The sequence below is a fragment of the Propithecus coquereli genome, unplaced genomic scaffold (assembly GCF_000956105.1).
Source record: "Propithecus coquereli isolate 6110/MARCELLA unplaced genomic scaffold, Pcoq_1.0 Scaffold43, whole genome shotgun sequence".
NCBI classification, from domain to species: Eukaryota; Metazoa; Chordata; class Mammalia; order Primates; family Indriidae; genus Propithecus; species Propithecus coquereli.
In genome coordinates, this window is record NW_012150063.1 from 8,497,351 (window position 1) to 8,508,624 (window position 11,274).

The 11,274-nt window shown below is 38.1% G+C and overlaps 1 protein-coding gene across 1 annotated transcript in view; it reads right to left on the reverse strand.

The window, feature by feature from the left end:
- Positions 1 to 3,074, reverse strand: part of RMDN2 (regulator of microtubule dynamics 2) — a 50,360-nt gene extending 47,286 nt beyond the window's left edge. The window contains exons 1-2 of the mRNA XM_012653798.1: positions 3,058 to 3,074; positions 1,501 to 2,454 (exon numbers count right to left, since the gene is read on the reverse strand). Coding sequence (XP_012509252.1) covers positions 1,501 to 2,454; positions 3,058 to 3,074 — 971 coding nt within the window. The remainder of the gene's footprint in view (positions 1 to 1,500; positions 2,455 to 3,057) is intronic.
- Between the last annotated feature and the right edge of the window lie 8,200 nt (positions 3,075 to 11,274).

Sequence of the window (11,274 nt, forward strand, 5' to 3'; positions counted from 1 at the left end):
TTTTTTTAGAAATAGAAAAGTCTATCCTAAAATTAATTTGGAATCCTAAGTGACTCCAAATAGCCAAAACAATCTTGAAAAAGAAATGCAGAGTTGGAGGTCTCACACTTCCTGACTTCAAACTCACTACAAAGCTATAGTAATCAAAACAGTGTGGTACTGACATAAAGACAGATGTATAGACCAATAGAACAGAACAGTGAGCCCAGAAGTAAACTCACACATATATGGTCAAATGGTTTTTGACAAGGGTTCCAAGACCACTCAGTGGAGAAAGGACAGTCTCTTCAACAAATGGTATTGGGAAAATGGATAACCACGTGCAAAAGAATGATGCTGGACTCTTACTTAACACCATACACAAAAATTAATTCAAAATGCATCAAAGACCTAAATGTAAAAGCTAAAACTATAAAACTCTCAGAAGAAAACATAGGGCAAAGCTTCATGACACTGGATTGGCAATGATTTCTTAGATACGGGACCAAAAGCACAGGCAATTAAAAAAAATAGATAAATTAGACTATATTAAAATCTAAAATTTCTGTACATCAAATGACACAATCACCAGAGTGAAAAAGCAACTCACACATTGGGAGAAAATATTTTCAAATCATATCTCTGATAAGGGTTAATATTCAGAATGTATAAAGAATACCCACAACTCAACAACAAAAAAATAAACAACCTGATTTAAAATTGGGCAAAGGACCTGAATAAACATTTCTCCAAAGAAGATACACAATGAAGGACAATCACATGAAAATATCCTCAACATCACTGATCATTAGAGATATGCAAATCAAAACCATAATGAGATACCACCTTATACCCAATAGGATGGTTACTATAACAAAACAAAACAAAATAACAAATGTTGGCAAGGTAGTAGGGGAATTGAAATCCTTGTGCACTCTTGGTGGGAATGTAAAATGGTGCAGCCACTATGAAAGACAATATGGTGGTTCCTCAAAAAATTAAAAATAGAATTGCCATATGATCCAGCAATATAGTAGCAAGGCTGATATAAATGAAAATGTGTGCATTCATGAATATAACTCTACAGATTATGTAGGAATACTATCTCTAATGATTAAGGTAAAAGAAGGCACTAAACTCTCAGAGAATGTATTACATTTAGAAGACCTATACATCTTGATGTTATTTTCAGACCACAGAAGTATTACAATAGTTGCTCAAAAATTTGGAACTAGCCAATCTTCAAGCCATAAATCTGAAAAAAAATCTTGAAACAGATGAAATCATCTTTCATTTCCATATTCTAAAAATGTCAATAAACTAACTTTCGAAAGTACAACAATTAAAGTTAAATTTATATGGTAATATAGGAATCTTTTTCAGAAAATGCAGTGAAGCTTAGTGAGGACAGGGGAGTTGTGTGAGAAGTGAGCAGTGATTTCTACAGACTATGGAGGTGACTCATGGGAAAATGTCTGATTTGAGCTGCCCTTCTACAAGAGTGGTAAAGTCTGAGATGACCTTATTAAAGGAATTTCAACAGGTGAAGATATGCCTTCATTTTGAGATGAGTTTTCTTCTTCAAACAAGCCCAAGGTAACTTCATTTTGAGGTGGGCTAAAGCTACCAGCATTTTTGGGAGATGAAGAAAATCCAGCATGATGGAGGATAGGAGAAGTTACATGTTGACAGGGATGCTGTTGAATCATAGCTGGAGAATACCTTGTGCTGTGATTTTGAGAACCACAATGAAGGGAATCTTTCAAATCTTTACTTATTTGGCCTCTTTGTTGAACATCAGTGGCAATTCCATTTTGTTGATGGGGAGAGGCAACAACAGTTGCAAGAGGAAAGAAGGATGCTATGTTTTGTTGATTGGAAATTCCATCAACAGTGTTCTGGACATGGGCTGAAGAAGCAGCTCTTGTTTCAAAATTCTTAAAATGTTCAGTGGTATATCTGGGAGCAGAGAGGCTTATATGTTTTTCAGCATCAGTATTGCTTTGGTTTCTACAAAAAAGTTCAATTTCATTCACGTTAAACATGTTTTGACTATTCGATTGAGGATCAAAACAAATGGTGCTCTTGTAACAGGAAACGACACTTAGTTTATGGGAAGAGAAACGTCTTTGGGATCTAAATACACCAAAATGGTCTGAGGAAGATTTTACGTCAACACAGCTTAGGTCTTCTTGAGAATCAAAGTTTGCTCTACTTTGTTGCCGGTAAATAGAAGAATTGCTTTTTTGAACTCTAAAGAATAAAAAACATCTTCTTTCTGAAAAAGATGAACTTGATGGAAGCCACAGCCTTTTTCTTCCTCTGGGTAAACTGGCTTTATGTGTTACAGAGGGGTGAGATGTTTTACGACCAAGATATCTACTTGATTGTGAGACAGAAGAGGCTCCATGATGCCAGAGGTCTGAAGTGACTTGATTTTCATATGGTTGGAAGTTCTGGTCCTGTTTGCAGCAGCTAGAGTGAAAAAACGGCCAAATGAGGAAAAAAAAAATAGGAAGCAGGGTGGAGAACTGCCAAGCCTACTGAAGAATAATAGCCACCTTACCAATATGGAAACAACAGGGAACAAGAAAAACAGGGTAGCCGAAGTTGATGGCCACACCCAAAAGAATGCATGAGTCTAAAAGATCATCTCTACCTACACAGTACCTACCCACTCTGCTAAACCTTGGGAAGAGAATTTGAAAGAATCAGGGACACAGGTAGAAAGAAAGATCAAGGGAAATACATGCATGGACACCAGAACTAAAGGATTTCTGAAGGAAAGGATAGAACTTCTGGTTTTAAAGATAATAAGTTACAATATGTGTTCGAGACTATTAAACTACTGTATTTAAAGGAGTTAAGTAGAATAAACTTATAGCCTATTGACTAATTGCATTTTAAAACATTAACTACTAACCTCTCTGGGGAGAACGTTTCAGCGAAGGGTCCAGACTTTCCAGATACCCAGTTATTGTGGGAAACTAAAGGAAGTGCTAAAGCTTGGCTTATGTATGTTTTCAGTGTTCTTTTAGCATGTGAAACACGTGATGAGGTATTTTTTTAAAGGCTTACCTTAAGCATTTTCCCATATTGAACTTAATCCAAATTAAGTCTCTCCCTTCCCTTCTAGGCCATCATCCTTAAGCTGTAAAATGCCCTGTGTAGGTGGAACAGGTCAGAAGACTGAATGCTTGAGCTGCATGTGGAATTAACATGGCAATAACACAGAATGTGATGACAGAAGACTCTAGAATCCAACGACATCAGTTTAGAATAAAATTGTTCTGTGGCTCACCTTTCTGAAAAGTTGCAATTCGCATGGCTGTGGAACGTGTATTCTACCTTCCTTATGTTCGATGAGTCAGCCAACAAATCAAGGAGAAAACAGCGTGATGAGGGCAATAACATATATGATATCTGCACAATCCTCTACTTAGGGCTGTCTCTTTCACCAGCCGCCTCCCACAGCCCTGTCCTACCAACTTACTCTTCTTTCACTTGAACATTTTTTACCTCAGCTTTCACATCCTCTAGCAATATGGAAAAGCGACTATTAAAGACTTTGGCCTGAAGATCCATTGAGAAGGGGAAAAAAAAGCTCAATAAGTAGCAAATGTCATTGCCCCCTAAATGAAACACCCTTCATCCACCTTGGCAGTAAAGTATTCCATCTGATTGTCTGGGCCATATAAGCAGATTATGGATATTACTGTGCCACTATTTATTACCCCTTAGAACAACTTACACTCACCTAAAGGTGAGGTTAACAGTTATTAGAAAAGAAGCATTGTCCTTTCCTTTTCCAAACCAATTTGGAGTACTGTCCCCATAATAAGTGTATGTGTATGTGTATAGCCACCTATGACATGAAACACCCTTCAAATACTTTTATTTACTGCTCAATATCCTGATCCTATACCCTACTACCTACTCTAGTCTTTGCTACCTTCCTAATATCCTACACCAGGAAATCCTTGAACAAATTCCTCTTAAGAGGACTAAAACTCTCTAATTCTTACCATACAATTATCAGATCTGTAATTTGATTTTACCTTACATACAAGCTAATATATTAATCTCTTAATGTTTCACAGATGTTAGGAGAAGACATGAGATTCCTGGGTCAAAGACAGAAGATTTATGTTACTCACAACACAGCAAGCAGCATGATCACCAAATATTTGTGTTGGTTCTCCTTGGCCCCACATTGCCTGCAGGGGCAGTGCACACGACCCAGAGACACTTGCATTCATACTAGATTATGTTACAAGAAAGGAACACTGAACTTAGGTGATTGACCACTTCTAAAGCAAGCAGTAAGCAAATCTGCTAAACCTGATTTTGGTCCTGGAAGGAAACATTAACCAATTCCTCAAGGTTTCTTGCCACAACCCTGGAAAATGGCCCACATAAAGAGGGGTCAAGGCCTTATATTTTTGGCACGTCTAGCAAGATGTGTAGGAGCATAACAAACACAATGAGGACCGTCTCTTACTGTAGTAATCTATTTAATTTTTCCCGTCTCTTACGAGATTGTTGTTCCATTGTTCCTAAATCACACTAAGATCTGTGGTTGACCTTTTCCAAAAGGACCTCTTTGCACATTGCAAGAACAGAACATGTAATGCTTTAAAGTTTCTATAAAAAACGTTCCTTTCCAAAATTGGACCAGCTTGCTGTTTAACACTCCCACCAAGAGCCTCTAAAAGAAGCATCTACCCACTGAGCTACCCCAAAGGAAATGGTGAGTTTATGACTTGATCTCAATGCTGTCAATCATTGCTGCTCAAGGGAGGAAATAAAAGAGGTCAGATAACACCACCTCCACCCCATTCAAATAAATCTGTGATGATCCACCAAAAAAGGGTGTTTGGCTATGTGTTTGGAAGATGAAGAAGAAGACCCAGATCCACCCAGACAATTGAACAAACAAGAAATCTCATACTAGTATGGGGAATATCTGGAAGTTGTTTCATATTGTTGTGGCTGAAGAAATTACTTAAATCTCTACATGTTTTAAAATTGACTCCTCTTTGCTTGTTTTTAAGATAACCAAACTTAGACTCAGCCCAAAAGAAGGTAGTAACCCCTATAATGGCAAGCATCCGCAACATGCTCGTCCTTCAGTCCATTCTCAGCTCTCTTTCCCTCTCAATTCCATGACCCCAGGTACCTTCTGCTTTCATCACACCCTGTGGCCACCGAAATCTCCTCCTTTTCTACTACAGCCACTCTACTCCCACCAAGACCATACCTCATTATGCCCAATGAACATATTGTTTACCTGCAACCATAATTGCCACTCATTAAAAGTATAATTTTGTCATGATAGCTCAGCTGATGTTAGGAAATCTTCTACGACTAAGCTTCTCAAACTTTAGGGCACATCAGAACCATCAGGAGAGCTGTTTGTTTTTGAGACAGGTTCTCTCTCTGTTGCCGGGCTAGAGTGCAGGGCTAGAGTGCAGTGGTGTCATCATAGCTCACTGCAACCTCAAACTCCTGGGCTTGAGTGATCCTCTCACTTCAGCCTCCCGAGTACCTGGGACTACAGATGCATGCCACCACACTCGGCTGAGTTTTTCTATATTTTTGTAGAAATGGGGTCTCACTATGTTGCTCAAGCTGGTCTCCAACTCCTGGGCTCAAGCGATCCTCCTGCCTCAGCCTCCCTAAGTGCTAGGATTACAGGGGTGAGCCATGGCGCCTAGCCTAGGAGAGCTTGTTCAAATGCAGATTCCTGGGCACTGCTCCTAGCCATTCTGATTCGCTCCTAGCCATTCTGGGGTAGGTCCTGAGAATGTGCATTTCCAACACTCTCACAGGCTAGGTGGAAGGCTGATGCTGCTGCTCCACAGACCACAGTTTGAGTAGCTCTGTTCCAGAACATACGTGGCATGAACGACCCCCAGAATCAAGGTAGAAGTGCTTTTGAGGTACCTCACTGCAGCTGCCTAGTTGAGCTGGAGTCCAGAAATGAGTGTGAATAATACCAGGACTGAAAGTCTAAATGTCCCCCTTCCTGGTGCCAAGATGACAAATCTCTTCAGGGAATCTATATTATACATGGGGAGAAGGAGGAGGCACGAAGAGGGGAGAACCTTCATTGGGACTGAATCTTTAACACAAAGAACTAGCCCTAATCTAGTATCGACTAAGTAAATTTGAATTGACAAATTCAAGTGTTTCCACTTTATTCAAAACAAGGATTGTGAACTAGTCTGAACTCAGTTATAGAGAAATGTACAGTTACATCTTTAGCTGATGTGAGGGTAGAATTATTCAATAATAACAATGTAAATTATTCATTACATTAATTAAAGCTACTTTTACAAATAGCTTATCAAATGTGCCTAATTATAGATAGTAACAGTAATGTTCATCTTTAAATTAGCACCAGGTTAACTCAGTTACATTTTCTCTCATTACAACATTAAACTTTACCCACATAGGTTCACTGTTTATAGTTTGTTACTAAGATAGTATGGTTATCTGCATGCGACTTGAAAGGTAGAAAAAAAATATTGCTTTTTTATGAATATAGTGTAAATATAAATATTGCTTATTTTATGAACATAAAATTTCTTTCTTATAGAAATTCTATTTCTAGAATTTCTTCATCCACACATTATTTTCTTTTGAAAGAAATGTTATTAAAATCAATTCATTATATAGTAGTTACTAAATGTATTCTAGTAAAAATATAGAAAGAGAACAGAGTTGGAAGGTTTGAACTGATCCAATAACAAACTGGAAGTAATTTTACAACAATAAAAACAAAACAGTATATATTCTAGGTCAACAAGTACAGATGTGTTCCAGCAACATTAGATGAATTCTTTTCTTATCTTTCTCAATTCATCAACATTAGATGAATTATTTCTTATCTTTCTCAATTCATCAACATTAGATGAATTCTTTTCTTATCTTTCTCAATTCTTTTCTTACCTTTCTCATCTCCAGCCTTTTGCCTCCCTATCAAGCTCACCCTGCAAATCCCCAAATTTGTATCACTTTGGCCATTAGATTTCTCACTCCCACATACGAAATGCAAGAACTGAAGACGAATCACCCAACAGTGCAGCCGGTACACAGTCTTGAACCTCAACCAGGGCAAGTGTCTCCTGGGTGATCCTTACTCATGTTTCTGGGTAACTCCCTCTTCCACCTCCCTCAACTGCTCTTCCAAACTTTCTTCATTCGTACATTCATTCATCATTAATGCAAATAGTTAGTGATCATTTAACACGTGGCAGGCACTGTTCTAAGTACAGGGAATACCGCAGTAAACACACTAGTGCAGATTCTTAAGGAAGTCAAAGCCCTAAGACTTGGAAATTGATAGAGGATAAGAGAGGTATAGGGAAGAGATTAGTAAAGCATCACACTCCCCTTCCTCAAACGTTTCAGCATTCATTCACCTCCATTCTAGCAGATGGCCCACAGTCTACCTCACTGGGAAAACTAAGGTTATAAGGCAGGAACTCTTTCAAGCCCTTATACCCACGAATATACCTACCCTGTATTCCACAGAATCAGAAACACCATCAGTTGCAAGAAAGGAAAAAAAGTAGCCAATTAAATTTTATGATGCAGCCCTATGGTGCTATTAATTGATGGTAAGATACATCTCAATTTATGAGACGTTAAAATGTGAAAAAATGTTCATCTTAGAATCAATGACATACAATACATCTGAACCCATCTGTGCCTCCTTAGTTAGATTAGACTTAAAAGGGTATTCAAATGGAATCAAGGTGAGTTTTATACTTGGGTATGCACCTTGAGAAGTAAGTCTGAATTCAGGAATTTCATAGACATTTTTGCCTTATTCCGTCTCTTTATCTCCTAGATATAATAATGCTTTTACAGCACTCTGACATCCTGACCTTTCTTAAATGGGGATGAGGAAGGAAAGAGGCAGTGTAAGCGCAGTGGTTATAGACTCTTCCCCTTACTAGGGAGTTTTCCTTTTTTTTTCTTTTTTCTTTTGAGACAGAGTCTCTCACTCTGTTGCCGTGAGTAGAGTGCCGTGGCGTCAGCCTAGCTCACAGCAACCTCAAACTCCTGGGCTCAAGTGATCCCCCTGCCTCAGTTTCTAGAGTAGCTGGGACTATAGGCACACATCATGATGCCCAGCTAATTTTTCTATTTTTAGTAGAGACAGGGTCTTGCTCTTGCTCAGGCTGGTCTTGAACTCCTGAGCTCAAGCAGTCCTCCTGCCTCGGCCTCCCAGAGTGCTAGGATTACAGGCGTGAGCCACTAGGCCTTGCCTACTAGTGAGTTTTCCTAATCTCTCCTAGACTCCATTGCCTTATGTGTAAAACCTTAGAGTTAATATGTGTATTAAATAACATGATGAATATAAAACATTTAGGACAGGCTCTGGAAAAAATTATTGATGGAGTTGACTTCCATTTTTCCTGTAATATCTGTGTAGTCACAGAACTGGGATCTTTTCTTTTCCCTTATATGACATGTAGAATTACTGTAATTTTTATATACATTCTATCTATTGGTCTTGGGCATTGGAGAGGATGTGAAGAAATCTAAGTATTACTCTTGGTGCCAAGATGTCAGGGGCACTCAGATTCACTTGCTGATGTACTAGAAGAATGAATGGATGCTGTATGCTTCAAGTTGTGAAAAAGCACAAAAAGATCACTAGGATGAGACTTCTGGAGACAAATGTCTGCAGACTGGAGGCAAAGGCCAACAGAATATAAGCTCTATGAGTGCAGGAACTTTGTCACAACTGTACCACCTACAAGAGTGTAGCATAGCGGGTGCTTAATAAATGTTTGTTTTAGAAATGAATGAATTTGCAAACTTATTCTTTCTTAATAATCTACTAGTTATATTTATAGATATTATGGTAACATGGATACTGATTGGGAAGATAATGCAATGTAGAGAAGAGCTTAACCTTTTCCAAGCTATTAAATAATATTCCTTTATGGGGGCAGCAGTGCTAGAGACTTCATATTGTGAGTTTCCATATTACTAGTTACTCTCTTAAGGTTAATAAAATTTCCCTAGAGTCTGCAAGTGATACTATTCTCTTTCTTCTACGTTATCCCAATACCTAAGGCGTACTCCTGCTAAAAAGGCTGGGTCCCATCTTTCATGGGTTTTGTTTGTTTCTGAATTTTTTTTTTTTAAGAAGGCTTTTTTCCCATATTTTTATTCTTGCTCTCCATATTGGCTTCCTTCCTGTAGCCTACAAATACAATCAAGTACCCCTCAGATGGAAACAAAACTAAAACCAAAAAGTAAAACATAAAATATATGCTCTCTGAACCTGATACCCCTTCTTGATTATACATTCTCCTGCCATTCAAAGTCAAGTTCCTTGAAATAAGGGTCTAGCCTTCTGGTGTTCACATTGTTACCTCACACTCATTTTGTCAAGACTAGGTCAGGTTTCTGTACTCATCACTACCCACCAACTGATTCTGCAAAGTGACCTCTTAAGTCCCAAATCCAGGAAACAAAGGTCAGTCTCTATTTTACTTGACCAAAAACATTATAACTTAAAGCCTACTAGTAAACATAGTTTCTAGTTCAGGAATTGTCAAACTGCATCCTGGGGGCCTAATCCACGTGCCACCTGTTTTTGTAAATAAAGTTTTATCCAAACATACCATTCCCATATTACCTATGGTTGCTTTCACACTACAATGGCAGAGTTGAATAGTTGGGATGGAGACTCTATGGTCCTCAAGGCCTAAAATTCTTACAGAAAAAGTTTGCTGATCCCTGTTCCAGTGCATTTGGTACATTTATTTTCTTACTATAATAATAACACAACTCAACTTTTTTTCAGAATTTGCTATATATTAGACACAGTGTAAAGCACTCTCCTATATAATCTCAGACTTAAAAAAATATAAGATATGCATTATTAATCACATTTTAAGAGAAATAAATCCAGGTTTGGAGAAGTGAAGTTACACAGCTAGTTAAAGGTTAAGCCAGGATTCATGCTCGGGTCAGAATGATTCTAAAACCAGTGGTTTTCACCACTCTTCTGGAAGCCTTGTCCTTTCTTGGTTTCTGTGACATCTTTGTCTTATTTCCTTTCCCACTTCTTTGACCAGTCCTCTGTCTTCTTTTGCAGGCTCATCCACCTCTGCTGCCTTCTTCAGTATTGGTTTCAGAAGGCTCTGTAGGCCACCTTCTTCTCTCTTCCCATGCTACACATTCTACTTGAACAATGGCATCCGGTTCCTCCAGCACCCAGCTTCATATACATACCAGTGGGATGCCTAGCATGTGAACAACTTCCCCAGAGAAATGCTTCTCTCAGCCTTCAGCAGCGTCCTTTCATAGGTGGCACACATGTGGCTGCTCATGCTGGCAGTGGCTTCAATCACTTAGCAAGTCTTGCCCAGGAAGGTCTAGCACCTGGCTGCAGGATGCGAAGGTACTTGGCATGTATTGCCTTGTTCTTGGCCTTTGGGGCTCTGGTTAAAACTGAGACTGAGAGCATTCCTCTTATCCTGCTGGATTTTCAAAGCCTAGACAGCACTTGGCATAGAGTAGACATTCACATTGAGTGAATAAGGGAGACTTCAACTGTTAGTGTTACCTTTTCCTTCCTTCCTTCCTTCCTTCCTTCCTAGAAATGCATGGAAGAAAAGACCTAAATGGCAAATTAATGATGAAAAGATGGACAATTTTGCTAGTGTCCTTGCTAGGGAACTGCAAATTGAAAAATGATTAGTTACCATTCAATCTCCACCACATTGGCTAAAATTAAAAAGTCTGACAATATAAGAATTTGTATGAGAAGATAAGAATTCTCATTCAATGCCTATAGGATTGTGAATTGGTACACTTTGAAGAATGATTTAGTAATACATATAACAATATGTTTAGCCTATAACTCAGCATTTCAAATATATACTTTCAAGAAATATTTCCACATGTACCTAAGGAATTATGAAGAAAGGTGCTCAATAAAGCACTGTTTATAAGAAAAAAAAATGGTGACCTAAACATTCATTAATAGTGAAATAAATTAAGGTATATTTACTCAATAGAATATGGCATAGCAATTAAAAAGAATGAAATAAGTTTTTATATATCAATATGGAAAAACCTCAAAAAAACATTTAATGCAAAAGCAAATTACAAAATGTTATGTACCATGTAATGACATTTATTTAACTTTTAAGAACAAAAGATTACCTATGCCTTGTTTATATAAAAATGCACATGTAGGAAAAACATTAAAACTTTCAAAGGAAGAATGTACACCAACTTCAAGATAACGGTTACCTCTGA